Here is a 21686-nt window from a genome sequence, read left to right on the forward strand (position 1 = left end):
AATGAAACTAGAACACACCCTCACACCATGCACAAAAATCAACTCAAAATGGATGAAAGACTTATATAAGGCAAGACACCATCAAACTCCTGGAAGAGTACATAGGCAAAACATTCTCTGACATCAACCTTACAAATGTTTTCTCAGGTCAGTCTCCCAAAGCCACAGAAATAAAAGCAAAAATAAACCAGTGGAACCTAATCAAACTGACAAGCTTTAGCACAGCAAAGGAAACCAAAAAGAAAATAAAAAGACAACTTACAGAATGGGAGACAATAGTGTCAAATGATGCAAATGACAAGGGCCTAATCTCTAAAATATACAAACAACTTATACAACTCAACAGCAAAAAAGCCCACAACCCAATTGAAAAATGGGCAAAAGACCAGAATAGACATTTTTCCAAGGAAGAGATACAGATGGCCAACAAGCACATGAAAAAATGCTCAACATTCCCGATTATTAGAGACATGCAAATCAAAACTGCCATGAGATACCACCTCACACCAGCCAGAATGGCCACCATTAATTAGTCCACAAATAACAGATGCTGGAGGGGCTGTGGAGAAAAGGGAACCCTCCTGCACTGCTGGTGGGAATGTAAGCTGGTACAACCACTATGGAGAACAGTATGGAGGTACCATAGAAAACTATGCATAGAATACCATATGACCCAGCAATCCCCAATATATGCCCAACATGTATCCAGACAAAACTTTCCTTAAAAAAGACATGCACCCACATGTTCATTGCAGCACTGTTCACAATAGCCAAGACATGGAAACAACCCAAATGGCCACTGACAGACGATTGGATCAGGAAGGCCTGCTATATATGCACAATGAAATACTACTCAGCCATAAGAAAGAACAAAATAATGCCATTTGCTGCAACATGGATGGAACTAGAGACTCTCATACTGAGTGAAGTCAGACAGAATGAGAAAGACAAATACCATATGATATCACTTATATCTGAAATCTAATATATGGCACAAATGAACCTTCCCACAGAAAAGAAAATCATGGACTTGGAGAATAGACTTGGGGTTGCCAAGGGGGAGGGGGAGGGAGTGGGATGGATTGGGAGCTGGGGGTTAATAGATGCAGACTATTGCCTTTGCAATGGCTTAGCAATGAGATCCTGCTGTGTAGCACTGGGAACTATGTCTAGTCACTTATGATGGAGCATGAGAATATGAGAAAAAAAAGTGTATTCATGTATGTGTAACTGTGTTGCCATGCTGTACAATGGAAAATTGACAGAACACTGTAAACCAGCTATAGTGGAAAAAAAATAAATATCATTATATAAAAAAAGACTTTTCCCAGATAGACTATGATAAAATAAACATACTTTGAAAGTATATTGATAAAGAAGAAACATCTTTGAATGCCAGATGTTTGGTGTAAAGCAAACATGTTAAGCAACATTTACTTTTTCACTGAATGAAATTATAATTTCAAATTAATGTGTCTTTGTCAGAATCAAATAATCAAATGATGCCAATTCCCCCTTGGGTAGCAAAAAAGGAACCAATCTTTTATGATCCTGTCAATTATGCATTTTGTATAGAGTCCAAAGGAGGAAGTTGGGAGATATGCTCCTTTTTTGATGAGAAATTCTAACATGAGTTTCACTTAACCTATAGAACCTGAATACTGAAATTCATTGAAATGGCACACTTTATAGTCTCTAAGGGTTTCCCCCTTTTAGATCTACAAAAAAATTAGTTTGTGCATAAATTCAACTAGAACTCTTCTTAGAAACAATGCTAAAATCAAAAGAATGAAGGCATGTTAAATCAGTTAGGCTTAATTAGGTATTTTTTGCAATTTCACCCTGATTTTAGGAAGTATGTTACTGTCTTGGGTGTTACACTTCTTTTGCATCCTTGTTTATAACCTACAGTCAAATTAGAACTTATTAAAAATAATTTTGTAAGAATGTAAACAAAATATTAGGAATCCACAATCCCATCCATCAAAAGCAATCATTTTAACATACTATATTTTCTTCCAATTTTATTTCTATTCATTTTACATTGTTGAAATCACAGTGTATGAATAAATATATATCCAATGAAGTTTATTTACATTTCATTATAATCATTAAGATATTCCTATACCCATTCATTTTATAAATGAATTATATTCCACTGCAAGGGCATATCTAATTTATTTAAATCATGCACTATTGAACATAGGGATATTTCCATTTTTCACTATTATAAATAATACTTTGAGGAATGTTTTTACATATTTCTCAGTTACTTCTTAAGATAAAAAGTGAAGGTTATAAACAGTTTTAAGTTCACAGAAAATAATTTCAAATTCAGTTTCAGAATATTTTATGAAGTTTAATTCCCACCATAAATCAACAGAGGTAATTATTCACCATATCTGTGCTAGGTTTGAAGATTACTATTTATTAATTACTTAGCTAATGTCACAAGTTAAAATGTATCTCATTGTTTTAATTCTGTATGGTTTTGTGTAGCATGAATACATACAGACCAAATAAGAAGAAATTAGATCAAGCAAATGGCAAGTATTCTCCCATTATCAGCCTGTAATAAGTCACAGACATGTATTTCACAAGACTTTTTACAAGGAGACGTGGTGTCAGCAGGGAAACATTCATCAGAAGTCAAGTAATGTATACTTACCTAGTTGTATGCTCAAGATTAGTTCAGTAGGAATGTCTTAAATTAAAGCAGTCCTCTGTAGACATCAAACATCTGATCATAACAAATAATATCTAATAGGTCCTTATTTACTTTGTTCAGGGACCAAGTTTCAAAAAAATGTACACGCCTCAGTTTCTGGAAGGTATTTTATTGATCATTCATAAAAGGTGCTAAAGAATTGGAAAGACTTTTCTTTCCTTCATTAATCTTCTCTCTCTCTCTCTTTTGGTCTTTTTAGGGCTGCACTCATGGCACATGGAGGTTCCTAGGCAAGGGGTCCAATTGGAGCTGTAGCTGCTGCCCTACACCACAGCCATAGCAATGCCAGATCTGAGCTGCATCTGCAACCTACATCACATCTCATGGCAATGCTGGATCCTTAACCCTCTGAGAGAGGCCAGGGATCGAACCTGCATCCTCATGGATACTAGTCAGGTTTGCTACCTCTAAGCCACAACTGGAACTCCAATGGCTTCTTTGTTTTGTTTTGTTTTGTTGTTGTTGTTGTTATTATTAGTTTTGCCAAGCCCTTCATGTTATTATTTGGTCTCTTATAAATATTCTCTATATAGAGAATTTTGAAACTTTTGGCCAAGCAGGAATGGGAGTCAATTTAAGTATCCAATTCTACAATTGTCACAGTAAGATTCCTCAGTGGTTGCCAATGCTTAATCCATTTGTTATGTGGGCAATGACTGTGGTTGCATATTCCAAAGCCTGAGGTGCTCAGATGACTAAAAAGATGGTGATCAGCATCTCACATTTTATCATGAGTACTTCAGAGGCTTGTCATTCGATCTGCAGCTGTCAGCACTCTTACAAAGTTGGCCTCTTCTATGCTATCAGCCCCGAGAAATTTCTCTATGTTTTGAATTGCACTCTTATTGTTCATTTATGTTCATTATCTAGAGGTTCTTCTCCTTGGTATCTTGTTACCCTGAATCTTTTAAAACCTCCCTAGAAGTTTATGAAGCATATTGAACTCTAAATAAGTATAAATATTCATATCTTTAATACAAGTTAAAACTTGCACATAGTAGAAACACTGCTGAATTTTATTGTGAGAGATGATAAGGGAACGTGATACATTCTGCATGCAGCACAATGCACACAATATGGGGAAACACATCTATTCAATTTTTGCTTGCCTATAGGAAGGACTAAAAGATCTTTGAACTGAGAAGGTCTTTCATTACAATTAATCCTTTGGTATTGAGGGCAGAGCTAAGAAACCATCTGATTGAACTACACCTGAGGAATGATTCTTGCTAACTGCTATAAAGAGAAGAACACTGTATTTCTACACATAAGAATGATATACACTTACACTTCCTGCCTTCCACAAAAATAATGAGTTTCATCTAACCATATTAAATAAGAACTGAAACTGACCTTGGGAACTGTAAGTTAATATTTGAAAATAACTCATTTTCCTTCCCTCTAATCAAGTCCAGCTATAAATGATTTAAAGCATCCTTTTTGATATAAAGCAGAAAGTTTATCACATCAGACAAACAAATTAGAAGTAAAAATAAGAGTCCAAGATTACCCAAATTTGGGAGGAAAATGGATTTCATCTGTAGAAAGAATAACATTTATCATTATGAGATTTTTACAGAAAAAAGAGGCTCATCCTAATATACATTGAGACAGAATGAAATAAAGTTTGAATGTACCTGAAAGGCATCCTGATATTCAGCCTCTCTGCATACTTGCACAGCGTGTCCCATGGAATGTGAATTTTAATAAACATGATGTCAGGGTTTGCAACAGCTGGCTGCAAAGGATGGCAGAACAGGCACCACTTAGAATCAGAGCTGATGATACCATGCTACAATTTGATTTGAGAGGAAAGAACACTGTCCCCTTGTCTACATGAGAACCATTATCACTGATGTAAAAGGAATATATATATATATATATATATGAACAAAAATTCTTAATCCAGAAATACTTTAATAAAAAATTTAATAATGCCATAATATGTAAGAAATAATCATCCATGTGAGTTAGTACATTTTCTTCCCTTGATCATTATCAAGACCCACAATCTCCAATCAGGACAATCTGAAGGTAATTGTGTGTGATCATTTTTTCATGATTCTCTCATTCCTGCTCAGGAGGGTGAACAACACTGGCAGTTGCCACCAGTTATTCATGCATTTATTTTTCTAGCACATATTATTAAGTAATTACTACTCGTGGGGACTTATGAAAATGCTAGGGATAAATAGAGTGTAAATCCTTCAAGTCTGTGGCCTTACTGAATGGTCACATTTGCACACTTACTCTAACCTTAAAAGATTAGCATACTTTTTCCTGCAGGAGATCATAAGAATTTAAATGTCTTTGATCTAGACAAGAGATTTTAAAGCAAAATCAAGTATGTGTCAGAATTATCTAAGGAGCTTTTAACAAAATTGAGTACCTTGGTCCAATTAAAAATTCCCAGAATTGGATTCCATTGTTCTCATACCAGTAATGGAAAATCAGAGGACTTTTTGAACCAGATAATTAAGAAAGTTCTGAGGCTCCATGGGCCTCAGATATTATAGGAACTTCAGAAAGTAATAGGTCAGGCTTTTTATTTTTATTTATTTTTTATTTTAATATAATTTTTTTTTAATTTCCCTGATACATTATTTTTTTTCCATTGTACGGCATGGCAACACAGTTACACATACATGAATACACTTTTTTTTCTCATATTCTCATGCTCCATCATAAGTGACTAGACATAGTTCCCAGTGCTACACAGCAGGATCTCATTGCTAAGCCATTCCAAAGGCAATAGTCTGCATCTATTAACCCCCAGCTCCCAATCCATCCCACTCCCTCCCCCTCCCCCTTGGCAACCCCAAGTCTATTCTCCAAGTCCATGATTTTCTTTTCTGTGGGAAGGTTCACTTGTGCCATATATTAGATTTCAGATATAAGTGATATCATATGGTATTTGTCTTTCTCATTCTGTCTGACTTCACTCAGTATGAGAGTCTCTAGTTCCATCCATGTTGCAGCAAATGGTATTATTTTGTTCTTTCTTATGGCTGAGTAGTATTTCATTGTGCATATATAGCAGGCCTTCCTGATCCAATCGTCTGTCAGTGGCCATTTGGGTTGTTTCCATGTCTTGGCTATTGTGAACAGTGCTGCAATGAACATGTGGGTGCATGTCTTTTTTAAGGAAAGTTTTGTCTGGATACATGTTGGGCATATATTGGGGATTGCTGGGTCATATGGTAGTTCTATGCAAATTATTATTTTTGTGCATGATGTGACGGTGTGTTATAGTTTCATTGATTTGCATGTAGCTGTCCAGGTTTCCGAGCAATACTTGCTAAAGAGACTGTCTTTTCTTCTTTTTCAAACTTTTTGAAAAGTTTAAGGAGGATGGGTATAAGTTCCTCTATGTATGTTTGGTAGAATTCACCTGTGAAGCCATCTGGTCCTGGACTTTTATTTGTAGGGAGTGTTTTTATGTCATACTCAATTTCATTTCTAGTGATCGGTCTGTTCATTTGATCTATTTCTTCCTGATTCAGTTTTGGCAGGCTCTAAGTCTCTAGAAAGGTGTCCATTTCTTCTAGGTTGTCAAATTTGTTGTCATGTAATTGTTGATAGTATTCTCTCATGGTTTTTTATATTTCTGTAGTATCCATTGTGACTTCTCCTTTCTCATTTCTGATTTTGTTTATTTGGGTTTTTTCTCCCCTCTTCTTGGTGAGTCTAACCAGAGATTTGTCAATATTCACATCAGACAATATAGACTTTAAAATCAATCACACATTGGGGCACAAAGCTAACCTCAACAAATTTAAGAGTATAAAAATTATTTCAAGTATCTTTTCTGACCACAATGGCATGAAACTAGAAATGAACCACAGGAAAAAAAATGAGAAAAAACTTACTACATTGAGACTAAACAACTTGCCACTAAATAACCAATGGGTCAATGAGGAAATCAAGAAGGAAATTAAAAAATACCTTGAGACAACTGATAATGAAGACACAACCACTCAGAATCTATGGGATGCTGCAAAAGCAGTGTTCAGAGGGAAATTCATAGCAATACAGGCCTTCCTCAAAAAAGAAGAAAAATCTCAAATCGACAACTTAACCCACCACCTAAATGAATTAGAAAAAGAAGAACATACAATACTTAAAGTCAGCAGAAGGAAGGAAATCATAAAGATCGAAGAGGAAATCAATAAAATAGAGAGTAAAAAAAAAAACAATAGAAGAATTCAATAAAACCAAGAGCTGGTTCTTTGAATAGGCTTTTTATTTTTAAAAGTAGAATATGAATATGAATGTTATATAATTCTGAAGTTCCTACAATATCTGAGGCCCATAGTGTAATAAAGAAGTTTATGGCCATTCTAGCAGTGAATTCCACAGAGCTTACTCCTCAAATGAATAGAGGAACTGAATTATGTAAAGGAAGAACTGCTCTTTGATTCCATTTGGGCACACCTGTCAGATTACCCACAGATGAACTCCATTAGGTTAACATTGTTCCTTTAAATTTCAACAAGATAAATCTCTCAAGAAACATGTCAAAAAAAAAAAAAGAGAGAGAAAGAATGTGCCAATCTTCAAAGCTCAGAAGTATAGAAGAAATTTACCAGTCTAATTTAAAATCACATATTTAAAAGTTAAATTTTATAATTTTATTTTCATATATTCATAAAGCCCTAAGTTTTAGATATGGATTAATTTCATGTATTTGCAAAACATGTACCAAATTTGTAATACCCACATTATTAAACAGTAATATTAGAGAGACATGGGACAATCACTGCACTGATACTGAGGTGTAGACGACAGGCTGATAACCATTGATTTTGGGCAGGCACTTTCATAAACCATTATTTGCCAAAGTTTGTTTCCCTGAGTATCATGAAAAAAGCGGGGAGGATTATTCCATGGTCAAGACAATTTGGGGTTTCTCACTAGAGGACCTGTGAGACACTTTAATATGCATGTATTTGCTAAAATATCCAAGAAGGTAAATAAAGGAAACTGAATTTCCAAAATTTTGAATTATTTTCACTTCCTAATTTATTGAGATGATTTTGCAAATCACTATGGGAAAAATAGCAAAAGTTGCTTCCAGTGCAATTTCCAAAGGACATTCTTACTTCACATATGTTTCTTTTAAATTGAAGATAAAGAATAATGAAAATAAGAATTGACAATTACAGAAGAACACATAGTGTGTTTTAGGACTATATGACTATAGGACTTTGAATTCAGACCAAGTTTACACATTTCAGCTATGCTTGAGGAAATAACATGCATAATTTTTAAAATGAGCATTAATTCATTCAAACAACTATTTATTTAAAGTATATCTTTTTAATGAGCTATAAATCTGTTACTTGTGAAGGAAAAAAAAGATAATTATGACATTGATACCTCCAGGATATTTTTAGTGACTGTTTCAGACTTGTTTGAAAGTTTTCTGTGCAGGAATGGTTAAGTACAAAGAAATCTTTCTAAAGCATAAAAAGCATAGGCATTCACCTGTTTAAATGACTCCCTCATCTGAGGCAAGTGAAAGAATCATTTCATTTTTTCTTAAAGTTTTTTCCTGTTTTATCCATACAAAAGTTTTTATATTCAAAAATATAATGAATTATCCTTCTGTTGAAATGATGGTGTTGTCTACTAGTGTTATACCAACTTGTCAAGCACAATTTATATTTCTTTAATACTAACTGCCTACTTAAAAGAAATCACAGGGTATAGAAGAAAGAATATAGTGTTTGAAATCACAATGAGGTAAGTACAAATTCCATCTCTACCATTTTCTAGCTTTATGATTTGGGGGAATTTACCTCACTTCTCTGATCCTCAGTTTTCTCTCATGAGAAATGGAGAGAATTATCTTAATTCACAGAGATGTTATTTGTTTTACGAAAGACTGTACTATAAGGGGCCCAAGTTTAAGAGGTTACCCAGAATTTTCATTCTCAGTTGACAAAATGCCTCTCAAATCAGACCATGGCAAAGTTAGTAGCTTATTTCAAAGATTCCCTAGAATTTTTCTCTTTTTTTTCTTTTTGTTAGTAAATAGCTACCTGATTCATCTTTGGTGGAGCCTTCTCTTGAGTTTTGTAAGCCTTTTATAATTATAATAGGCTTTGAGTTACACAAGTATAAAGCCGGTAACAACATATGATTTGGGGAAAATGCTGAAGTAGAGTGACTTTAATCAAGTGATCGAAGAGTGAAATATTTTTTCTAATAATATAAATTGGATATAAGTTATAATAAAACTATAGACTATAGTGTCTTTGGAAAATTTATCTCTTTACTCCCATATGTATTTTAATTGTCCTATGCATTTAGGTCACTGTTTTGGGGGAGAAATGGTTTTTCTTCAACAGTTATTCAAAGAGAGAGAAAATGAGACTTCCAAGATTTCAGAAAACATATTTAGTGCTAATTTTCCCAGGGATCTGGAAGTGAGACCTTAAGAAAATGAATGGGTCTATATAGACATAGAAAACAGACTTGTGGTTGCCAAGAGACACTCCGGGGGGAGGGAGTGGGATGGACTGGGAGTTTGGGGTTAGTAGATGCCAATTATTACATTTAGAATGGATAAACAACAAGGTCCTACTATATAGCATAAGGAACTATAGCAATTCTCTGCATTAGAACATAATGGAAAATAATTTTAAAAAGAATATATAAAAAAACCTGAATGAGTCTAGACTCAGACAAAATCAGTCTATATCCAAATGGCAGATTCTACATGCCCTTGATCACTGCATTCCCTTCAATGGTTTCATACAAGTTTGAAAGTGGGGATCCCTACTATGGAATAGGCAGATTCTGGGATAAAACCATAGAACCTCAGGACCTGGGCCTTACTATAGAATAAAGATCACACTCTCCCACAGTGCACTGTGGTTTCTGAATCCTAGGTATGCTGGTTGCCAGAAAACATAAATAGCAAAGAGGAGTGACTAACACATGTATGGGTGTTGGGAAAAATCTGGGAAGGTTAGCCTCCATGGCAGGAGAACATGGGCTTCATACTACCAGTTATTGTCAGATTTGCTCTATCTTACTGTAAGTACAGCTAGAATCTGATCCCTCCCCAACACCACCCTGGGGTAAGTCACCACAATCTCTGGCCTAGATTCCTACAGTGCTTTGCTTATATTCTTGCCCTCAATAGTCTATTCATAGCACAGTGGCAAGTTACTCCTCAAAAAATGTAACTCAAATGATAGAATTTCTCAGAACACCATTTTATTTAGAGTGAAAACCAAAGTTTTCCCAATGCCTTACACAGCCTTTTATGACGTCACACTCCATCACTTGCTAATCCCCTCTCCTACGTATCTTGCTCTCACTCACGCTATTTCCATCGTTTTGTCTATTGCTATTACTTGCCTGCCCTTACTTCATTAGTCTTACCTTACTCTATCTTTTCCTATAGTATTTATTATCTTCTAATGAATGAGTTTATTTATTTACATAAGTGCCACAAGGGAAGAGATCTTTGCTTTGTTCATTTATGTATACCAAGCTTCTAGTTCTATGCCAGGTAAACAGTAGTCACCCATTCAGCATTTGTTGAAGGCTGGAATGCATGAGCTAACTTATTTTGAGTACGTATTCTATGTAACATGTACCTAAGCAAGAGATGTTGAAGACAAGAAAGCAAAATAACCCAGAATTATTCTGGAAGAGGTACTATGTCAGGATTCAAATTTGCATCATGAAGAGCTGGCATCACACTGATTATTAATTCATTCCTGTCAACTTGCAAGATGTGAAAAAAATCTAATACACTTAAATAAAGGAGATGCTTTAGAAGGATGTTACTGAAATAACTCTACCATCAATGAATGAAACATCAAGCTAAGTGCACATACAGCTAGAACATTTCTAATTTTGTATGTCTTAACTTGAAATATATGTATTTTTTCCAAGCAGTATGAATTGTCTTCTTTTGTCTCTTCCTCAACTTAATTTCTCTTTTGTTACATTTCTATTAAAAAAACAAAAACAAAAGTAGTTTTATTTTTTCACAGCTACTGAGCAGGGGTTTGGTGAGGGCTGGTGTTGGCAGGCAGAAAGATTACTTTCTCTCTTGGACTCAGAAGCTCCCAATCTGGCTCTATTCTGTTTAGCTCTGATGAAAGGAGCCTTTTCCAAGGGAACAAAACACCCAACGCCTTCACACTTCACATTATTATTTAATTATTCCATCCCAAATTCCCAAAAGGTAGAACATTCATTCTTGAGAGAAAAGGAAATTTTAAAAGAAAAGGGTTTTTACAAAGACATTCTGCAAGTTGGTGGCAGAAAGCAGAAAAAAAATAGAATATGGTTATTCATGGTATTAAGTCTGAGATAAAGAGAAAATGCTGATATGATCTGGAAATAACAAAGAACTCACCCCTGACAGTTAGAGATCATCCACTTATTCATTTACATGGCCTTAAAATATGAATCATTATCAGGTGATGATGTGGTCATCTAGAAACTGTCCACATCAACATGCAATTTAATGATGTTTTGAGACCTACTCTGTGCCAGGCTCAGTGCTTAACTCTGGTAAATATAAATTTTAAAAAATGGAAACTTGTTCCCTAGGGAATACTCCCATTTTTCAGCTAACAAATCCAATATTTAATGACATTTCCACAATTTCATTTTCCCTTTCCTCATGTCACAAGCCCCAAGTATTTTCGATTTAATATTGATTAAAATTAAGTTGCAAAGACCACAACCGCTAAAAGTAAAATCTTAAAGAAGAAATACATATTTATGATAATGCAAAACAATGGATTGGATCATTCAGATAGCTGTAAGTATTTATATACCAGTTAGTCATTAGTTAAAGTTTAAAAATATATCTAGGTTCTATCTTGTAATCATAGAGTTAAGTTTCTTTCCATGTCTGTTTGCTTAAAAGGGCAATACACATTATACCAATTTTTTTAATAGTGTGGTTGGAAGAATTTTAAGAAGTCCTCTAAGATCCTCATGCTCTACTGTCCTTGTCCTATGCAATCTCCAGGGCCTGTGAATATGGTGAATATTCACTCCCATGATTAAGGTCTGTTATATGGCACATTTGCTTTTAGGAAGGCGATTATAATCCATGGCAGGTGAGTCCCTAAAGAGAGTGATTCCTCCTGGCAAGAGAGATTCAAAACAATAGCGAGACACTATTGGGAGAGGCTCCATTGCTGGTTTTGAAAAAGGGGGCATGTAGCAAGGAATGAGTGGCCTCTAGGAGCTGAGAGAGTTACCAGGCTGATAGCTGTAAGGAGATGGAGACCTCAGTCCTACAACCACAAGGAACTGAGGCGTATCACAACCACATAGACTTGAAAGAATACAATGAGTTCCAGGTGTGAATGGACCCAACCTGCTGCAGTGGCAATGCTGGATCCTTAACCTCTGTGCCACAAGAGAATTCCTTTTCCCCCTGCTCCAAAGAAGATATAATGGAGATAGGCTGGTCCTGCCATCCATCACACTGATTCAAGTCTTATGAGAAACTGGGCCAAGAGCTCCTCATGCCATCCCTAGACTTCTGATCTGCAGAACTGCATGCTAACAAATGTGTTTTATTTTAAGCTGCTTAAGGTGTGGTGATTTGTTAAGCAATAGAAAAATCAACACAAACCATGTCAAACAATCTTGACTGGAATGTTAAGACAAGATATATTTATTACATAATGTTACAATGCTTATTACATAAACATTTATATAATGTTCACTTAAACTGTGTCTATCACAGCAAGTTAATTTTACACATTAACATAGTCCTAATTAACTCACCATTTAAACAATCAATGTCATCACTCTTAAAATTAGAAACAGGAGTAAATATGTCTTTGCCAAACAAAATAAATTATTTGTATAAAATTAACTTTAAAAGACAATTTCAGAATCTTAATTTTCCTTGATATTATACTTGCTATTCTAACTCTATACTGGATGTTACACTTCCCTTTTCCCCAAAGGCCTTTTAATTTTTTTTATCACATCTATCCTCTGTTTCGTCAACCTTTTTCTCCCTTTTCTTCCCTTTCCTTTTCCCTTCTTCTCCCCCTGCCTCTCTCCACTCACCCTCCTTTCCATCATCATTTAAGCATCTTATACAAGAAAAAAAGACATAAAGAAAGAAGCAAAACCTCATGAGAACCCATTTCCTCCTCAGGCTATTGCTCTTCATCTTTCTGTTCACAAATGAGCTGGCTGATGACATCTGTTGCAGCCTCTATTCTTCCATTATCTAGTCGCTCTTCAATTTGTGCCAGTCTAGCTTTCAAGTCCATCTCCTCAGAAAAATGATTTTCACTGATTTCACCAAAGACCTCCTCATCCTTTAACAGACTGGGTCTCTTTCTTATCTTGACTTCTCAGTAGTATTCTATCCTGGTAACCACTCTTCCCCGTGACTCATTTCTCCTTCTTCCATGTATGTTCAATTCCTTCAAGCATCTATTTTTCTTCCTTACTTTTTAAGGCTCAATTGTAGGCTCAGGTTTTTTTTTTTTTTCTCATTCTCTCTAGTGACTTCTTTATAATTCATAGTTTATATAACTATCTATAATCAAAGACTAAAGCATTTACCTTCAGTTTAGATTCCTCATTTGGGTTCTAGACACAAATTTCAAACATTCTTACCTCTATTTCTCAATGGTACCTCAATTACTAGTTTTTTTTATATATTTTTTAATTTTATTTTACTATTTTATTTTATTTTATTTTATTTTATTTTATTTTATTTTATTTTATTTTATTTTATTTTATTTTTTGCTTTTTAGGGCTGTGGGTGCATCATATGGAAGGTCCCAGGCTAGGAGTTGAATAGGAGCTACAGCTGCCAGCCTATGCCACAGCCATAGCAGTGCTAGAATCCGACTTGCGACTGTGACCTACACCATAGCCCATGGCAATGCTGGATCCTTAACCCACTAAGCGAGGCCTGGGATCAAACCCGCATCCTCATGCATACTACCTGGGTTTGTTACCACTAAGCCATGATGGGAACTCTTCTCAATTCTCTAGTTTTGATTTTCATTCCCATAATTCCATCCAATTTTTCTCCCCAAATTAGCTTTCTTCTGGTCACTAGTAGTTTTATTCTGTCCATTCCTTCTGCAGATAGTTTTCTGACCCCCTTTTTTCCCCATGATGGGCCTCCTTTTCATTGAGATTGATTTCTTTCAGATCACACATGCTAACATTGCTACTTAGTCACATTCTCCACATCATAACTATTTTAATTACTGTGTAATATTCCTTTCTATGCTACTTTTGGCCTATTTATGGTTTTGTTCCTCCCAACAGAACATGGACCATTTTTATTTTGGTTCCTCTTTATCCCCACTATATATCCTGGGTATATGCATAAGTACTTCATTAATGCTCCTTGAATGAATAAATTGCTCAAGTCACAAGCACAAGTTTTACTTGAGATCTTTTTTTCTTTTACCACCATATCCAAACAACCACCAAGTATCTATATTTTAACTTAAATATCTAGCAGATCTATTCATTTCTTTCCAGCTCTAATGCTACCCATGACATCTGTGCATCCAGTCTTGCTCTTTAAACCTATATTCTTTTCAGAAATCGGAAGATTTCATTTTTGAAAATAAATATAGTCATAATACTATTGTGCTTAAAATGTTCAACAGCCTCCTATTTTTCTTAGAAAATCATCAAAAATTTTAAGCTGGAAAATGGAACTGATTAACCCTAACCATTCTTTCCAGCTTCATTTAGTACTCTTTTTTTTCTGGTATTTAAAGCACCAGTGTTCTTTCTCCCCCCACCATATTGATAGTCAACTGATCCATGCTATGTTGGAGTATAGAATAAAGAGTTTAAAAGGTCCCCAGGGGATTCTAATGTACAGCCAGCACTGAAAACCACATCTACCCCTTTTATTAATCTACTTTAACTACTGTTCAGTTTCTAAGCCTCAGTTCACAGTTTATTACTTTTTTCCTTTCCTTCTGGTCTTCCTTCACTCACCCTCAAAGATTAGATTTTCTCCTCTTGTTATAAGCCATTCTAGCATCATTTACTCTTCTTTTAGGTCACTTATCATGATTTAAAATTATAAAGACTATTATTACATGGAATATTTTTAGACATTACATCAATAAATAGAGATTGGAAATAACCTTGGATTAGAACAGCTTTATTTTGAAAAGCCATCTAAATATCCTCTTAGTTATGCAAGTATTAGTTAAGTGGAAAGAGTGTAACAAAATTTGTTTTTGACTTGAAGCACTTCCCCTTGTTTAGACTGGCAGAGTTTCTTAGAGATTTTTGGATCAAATTTCATGTGGCTTCTAGAGCCTTTCTGGAGTGGAGATAAACATATCCCTCAACTCTCATAAAACTAATAACGTCTATTCTTCAGAAGTGGCTTAGCCTTAATCCTTACTATAGTCAGGAAGGGAAATCATTTATTTCAAGGGAAGTAAATGGAGGGAGAGAGGAAGCAGAGACTGGTAACTTATATCAACACAATGGCTACAGTTTGTAGGGATGGTCATTCCAATGAAATATGCAGTTGAGGTTGAATACATCTTCTGGCCAGCTGCCCTGGAATTTTATTGAACTGTAGTGACCAAATCCTAACAGTGCGAATTAGAAGAGCTACAGCTATGGAACCTCTTTGCCTAGGAACTGAAGAACACATATGGACACTGTTCTGCTGAGAGCCAATCTAGACAAAATTGGAAAAAAAAAAACCCTAAAACACTGGGATATGATTTTTTTTAAAAGAAAGATGTTAATCTTTTGGCAGTGCCTGAAAAGTGGGAGCTCAAGAATAAATAAATAGACTTCTATTAAAGCAGAACTGAACCCCCTTTGGATGAATAACATCCAATAGTATTCCTTGGGAAAAAATTGAAGGAATGAGGGAGAGGCAGACTCACAAGAGAATCTGGACTTTCTGCCAAGAGACTAGGCAGAGACTGTGAGCCAAGTTATATCTCTTTTACAACTAAACATTTTCATGACTTACTCCTTCACATATTGCAAGTTCAATGACAGCAAGGGTAAGATCTACTTTACTCACTGGATTCCAGCAGCTTCATGGTATCTGTCAAAATCACTTACTGTATTAATAAATAATTATAGTTATGTGAGCAAAATACCTATCAGTATTATAATAGAATGCTCTGGGGACAGATGAGGAAGTGATGGATTCTGTGTGTTTGGAGAGTTTGAGAAATCCTAAGGAAATCAAATAATCAAAAACCTAGCACAAGTATTTTCAGCAAGTACTTATTGATCGGATTAATCATTAGTGACACGGATATTCTGGGTCAAAATTCCCAGTAGAAATACAATGAAAAGAATCAGTAGAAACTAAGATCAGATTTCCATTTGCCCAATTCTGTAGCACTAGGCAGTATGCGAATAAATACTTACCTCATAAAGAGACAAGGCATTGTATGGTTGTTATTTTATACATAGTAAAGCAGTTTTAATAAATATAAACAAATTAGTTTTTCTAGGACCACCTTGAGTTCAGTATTCCCTAATGATGGTCCTCATAAAACTAATCACAATAGATGTCCTGTGGGGAAAAAGGGGGGGGGGGAGTAGTTCCCAATATCACATATTAGTACCCGTGAAAACTATTTCACTGATAAAGCTTACCAACACATTATCAAGATATTTAATCAAAACATCATCAAAGCTTTTGACCTTGTCTGATTTATTTATTTATTTTTTTGAAAAGAAGTTAAATCTCATCAGCAGTAATTTAGGGGCCCCTCAAATCCTTAATTTATTTTTTCTCTCAATAAGGGAATGGTTGACTAAATCTCCAAGTTGTGATACTGCGCAACCAGTAGAAAATATGAGTGGGATCTAAATACATTGGTAATTTAAGATATTTGTAACATATTGTTAAATGACAGAACTGAGTAGAGGAATAGTATGTATATCATGATTGCTTTTACATAAAATAATTACATGTGTTTGAATATACATAGTAAACACATCGAAGGACACTGAGCAGGATAAAAATCAATATATTTGTTACTACCTAAGGCTATCAAAAGAGAAAAAGGTATTATTTGGGAGACAGTAGATATAAACTTTGACTTTTTATTTTGTATATTTTTATACTTTTGATATTTCACATTAAGTTTTTTTCTTTCTGTAATGTGATAAATATACATTTCTAAAACTAGAAAGTTTAACTAAAATAGCAATAGTGGTTTATTTCTGATAATAAGACTATGAAGGATATGTTTTTACTTCCTTTCTATTTTCAATTGTTTTCTAGTGAGCACTGTTACTTTTGTTGCTTCATTTCAAAAAAATAACATTGTTTGTGTTCAAATAATTGAAAAAACATCATTATTTATCTTCAAGAACATTTAAAAAAGGCATTTGAGGAAAGGAAAGTTGTGAGGAATAAAGAAAGTCAATGATAAAGAAGGTTCATGATGAAAGGGTCAATTCTCAAGACAACAATCCTTAAACCGTTTGCTTCAAATAACAGAATGTCAAACTATGAAGCAAAAACTGATAGCAAAGGAAGGAGTTATAGATGAATCCATTATCATAGTTGGAGACTTCAATACCCCTATGTAAGATATAGACAGATGCAGCAGGCAGAAAACCAGTAAGGACATAACTGAACACAACCACACCATCAATCAACTATCTGTAGACTATCCAACAACAACAGAATACACATTTTTCTTAAGTTTATATGAACCATTCACCAAAATGGACCATATTCTGGGCCATAAAATATACCTTATCAAATTTAAGAGAATAGAAACCATACAATGTTTGTACTAAGATAACAGTTGAATTAAACTCGAAATTAATAACAGAAAGGTAACTAGAAAATCCTTAAATAAGCATAAATTAAACAGCATATTTGCAGTTAACACATGAGATAAAGAGGAAATCTCAGAGTAGAAAATGTTTTGAACTAAATGAAAATAAACACAGAATTTATCAAATTTTAATTATTCAAAATTTAAGGACAGCAAAAGCAGTGCTCAGAGGAGAATTTATAGCATTGAATGTATATTTTAGAAAAGAAAAAAAGATCTTAAATCAATAATTTGAGTTTCTACCTTAGGAAGCTCAGAAAAAAAGAGCAAACTAAGCCCAAAAGAAGCTGAAGAAAAGAATAAGAATTAAAGCATTAACCAAAGAAATTGAAAACAGGAAATCAATAGAAAAAAATCAATGAAACACAAAGTTGGCTCTTTGAAAAGATCAATAAATTGATAAGACTCTAGTCAGACTAACTAAGAAAAATAGAGACAGTAGAAATAACCAGTATTAGAAATAAAAGAACACAGAAATTAAAAGGTTAACTAAAGAATTACTATGAACAACTCCATACCCACAACTAGATAACCTAGATGAAATGGGCTAATTCCTTGAAAGACACAATCTGCCAAAATTTACACAAAAAGAAATACACATTATGAATAATTCTGTATCTATTAAAGAAATTGAATCAATAATTAATAACCTTCCAAAAAAGAAAGCAACAGGCCTAGATGAGTACACTGATGGTTTCTATCAAACACTTAAGGAAGAAATTGTACCAATTCTCTACAGTCTCTTTCAGAGTATACGAGCAGAGAGAATACTATCTTAGCCATTCTATGAAGCCTGAATTACCCTAATACCAAAACCAGACAAGAACATTCTAAGAAAACAAAACTACAGACCAATATATTTCATGAATATAGATTCAAAAATCTTCCACAAAATGTTAGCAATAGAATCCAACAATATATAAAAAGAATTATATACCATAGCTAATGGGGATTTATTCCAAGTATGCAAGGCTGGTTCAATATTTGAAAATGAATTAATGCAATCCACCTCATAAAAGGCTAAAAAGAAAAGACCATATGATCATATTAATAGATGCATAAATGTATTTGACAGAATTCAGCACCCATTCATGACAAAATCTCTAAGTAAGCTAGGGAAAAAGGGGAACTTGTTCAACTTGATGAAGAATATCAATAAAATACTTTCAGCTAGCATCACACTTAATAGCGATAAACTAGAAACTGTCCCACTAAGATCAAGAACAAGGCAAGGATGTTCCCTCCCACCACTCCTTTTCAACATCATACTGGAAGTACTAGATAACATGGTATGACACGAAAAGGGCATACACGGTACACAGATTGGAAAGAAAGAAATAAAACTGACCTTGTTTGCAAATGACATGTTCATTATGCAGATGATTCAAACAGATAGACAAAAAAAAAAAAAAACAAAAACAAACAAGCAAACAAACAAAAACCCTTCTGGAACCAACAAACAATTGCAACAGAGTTGCAGGATATAGTGTTAATATATAAAAGTCAACTGCTTTCCTACATACCAGCGAACATGTAGAATTAAAAACAAAATACTATTTGTATTAGTGCCCCAAAGAACTAAGTACTTAGGTAAAAAACTGAAGAAAGAGCTATAGGTTCTCTATCAGAGAAACTACTAATCTCTGATGAAAGAGATATTCCATGTTCATGGATAAGAAGACAAGTTGTCAGTTCTTCCCAAATTGATCTATATATTTAATTCAATGTGAATTAAAATTTTAACAAGTTATTTTGCAGATACTGAGAGACTGGTTATAAACTTTACATAAAAAGAAAAAAAGACTCAGAATAGCTAATACAATATTGAAGAAGAAAAACGAAGTTTGAGAACTGCCTACTTGACTTCACGACTTACTCTAAAACTACAACAGTGGTATTGGTAAATGAATAGACACAGACATAAACAGAACAGAATACTGAGCCCAGAGGTAGACCCACATAAATATCAACTTGTCTTATAAAAGTCGACAGATATTTCACAATGGAGCAAAGGTAATACAAGGGAGCAAAGACAGTTTTTAAACAAATGGTACTAGGACCACTGGACATTCATATGAGAAAAAAAATGAATTTAGGTAAAGACCTGGCACCCTTTATAAAAATTAAGTGAAAATGGATCCAAGACCTAAATGTAAAATGCAAAAATATAACACTCTTAGAAGACAACATCCGAGAAAACTTACATTGATTATGGGACTTAATTCTGGTGATGCTTTTAAAGATAGAACACCAAAACTGATAAGCTGAACTTCATTAAACTTAAAAACTTCTGCTTTGCAAAAGGCAATGTTAATTGAATGGGAAGAAAAGCCACAGACTGGGAAAACCATTTGTATAGACACATCTGTATATTATCCAAAATATACAAAGCCCCTTAAAATTCAAAGAATTAGAAAAACCAAACAACTCAATTAGAAAGTAAGGGAAAGGACTGTAATAGACACCTAACCAGAGAAGATAAACAGATTGGAAATAAGCATACAAAAAGATGCTCCACATCCTAAGTCATCAGGAAAATGAAAAAATTTTAAAAATGATATACCATTACACACCTATTAGAATGGCCAATATCCAGAATATGGACAATAGCATTTGCTGACAAGGATGTAAAACAACAGTAACTCTCATTAGTTGCTGGTGGGAATGCAAAACAGTACAGTGATTTTGGAAGAGTGGGAGGAATCTTACAAAACTGAACATACTCTTATGATATGATCCAGCTATTGGATCATTAGAATTGAAAACTTATGTCCAAATTAAAACCTGGCCAATGATGTTTACTGTAGCTTTATTCATCATTTCCCAAACTAGTAACCAAGTAAAGTGTCTTTCACTTGGTGAATAATCAGTAAACTCTGATACAGCCAGATGACATATAAAGGCATGAAAAGACATGGAGGAAACTTAAATGCGCATTCCTCAGTGAAAGATGTCAATCTGGAAAGGCTACATTCTGTATGATTCTGCTTATAGGACATTCTGAAAAGGGAAAAACTATGGAGTCAGTAAAAAGATCAGGATTCGGGGGTGATGGAGAGACGTATAGATAGACACAGCACAGAGGATTTTTAGGGCATTGAACATACCCTGTATGATACTATAATGTAGATAACATGTTATTACACATTTGTTCAAACTCATAGAATGTACAGCACCAAGGGTGAACTTTAATGTAAACTATGGACTCAGTAACAATGAGGTATCAATGTAAGTCCATCAGTTGTAACAAATGTACCATTCTGTTGGGAAATGCTGATTATGGGAGAGATTATGTGCCCACAGGGGCAGGAGGTTATATAGCTCTGTGCCTTCCTCTCAATTTTAACTGTGATCCTAAAACTGCTTTAAAATATAAAGTCTTTTTTAAAAAGCATAAAGGAAAAAAGGATTAGGAAGAAATAGTTCCACTCGCAGTTTCAATATTAAAACCTAGACATTAACCATTCGGCAAACTCTCTTCTTTTGGCATTTAGTTTTTTTTTCAAAGGGTTTTATACTTTACATAGGTATAATCATTACTTCTTCAATTTTTACCATTATAAAAATAGTTATGCCCTTTTAAAAACATTTAAAATTACAGAAATGGATAGAATAAAACAGCAATACATTTTTAAATGAGACTATACATATGCATTTCTTTTAAATTTGGGAGAAAACTGCTATACATTTTAAAAAACCATGTGTTATATTTTCCATACTAAAACATAAAATATCACATCTCTTCCAGCATATTATACCATACAACTAATATTATTAAAGAACCTACCTCCTTTTCCAACATCAGGCCTTCTGCTCTGAGGTTCTTTTCAAATGTGTTTCTTTTGTCATATTGTATATTTGACTTTCTATAAACCAAGATGTAATCAATCCGCTTTTTGCCATCTTTGAAGAGAAGTCCACTGGATGCTATGTAATTCATGTCATTCTGCAAATAAAGCAGTGGTTGTTAAGAATGTGGGTTAGACAAACAGCCATTTTGGTTTCAGTCATTTCTGTCTGAGAATTGGCAATATAACATAAAAAATGAATATTTTACATTCCAGTTATGAGACATGCAAAGATCATTTTGAAAGTTTGCAATCTACAGTAGGAAACAAGCTAGCAAG

At 34.2% G+C, this 21686-nt stretch overlaps 1 protein-coding gene across 14 annotated transcripts in view; it reads right to left on the minus strand.

Annotated features, from left to right (window-relative positions):
* ANO3 (anoctamin 3) overlaps window positions 1-21686 on the minus strand; it is a 483543-nt gene that overhangs the window by 114123 nt on the left and 347734 nt on the right. For all 14 annotated transcript variants that reach the window (XM_085011613.1, XM_085011611.1, XM_085011612.1 and 11 more), the window contains 2 exons: window positions 21347-21505; window positions 4366-4466 (listed from right to left, as the gene is read on the minus strand). In XM_085011613.1, coding sequence (XP_084867739.1) covers window positions 4366-4466; window positions 21347-21505 — 260 coding nt within the window. The remainder of the gene's footprint in view (window positions 1-4365; window positions 4467-21346; window positions 21506-21686) is intronic.

The sequence above is a fragment of the Sus scrofa genome, chromosome 2 (genome assembly GCF_054392235.1).
Source record: "Sus scrofa isolate SSC_HxYL_T2T_F1_AM1 chromosome 2, Sscrofa_HxYL_maternal_Yorkshire_Landrace_v2.0, whole genome shotgun sequence".
In the NCBI taxonomy this organism is placed as follows: domain Eukaryota; kingdom Metazoa; phylum Chordata; class Mammalia; order Artiodactyla; family Suidae; genus Sus; species Sus scrofa.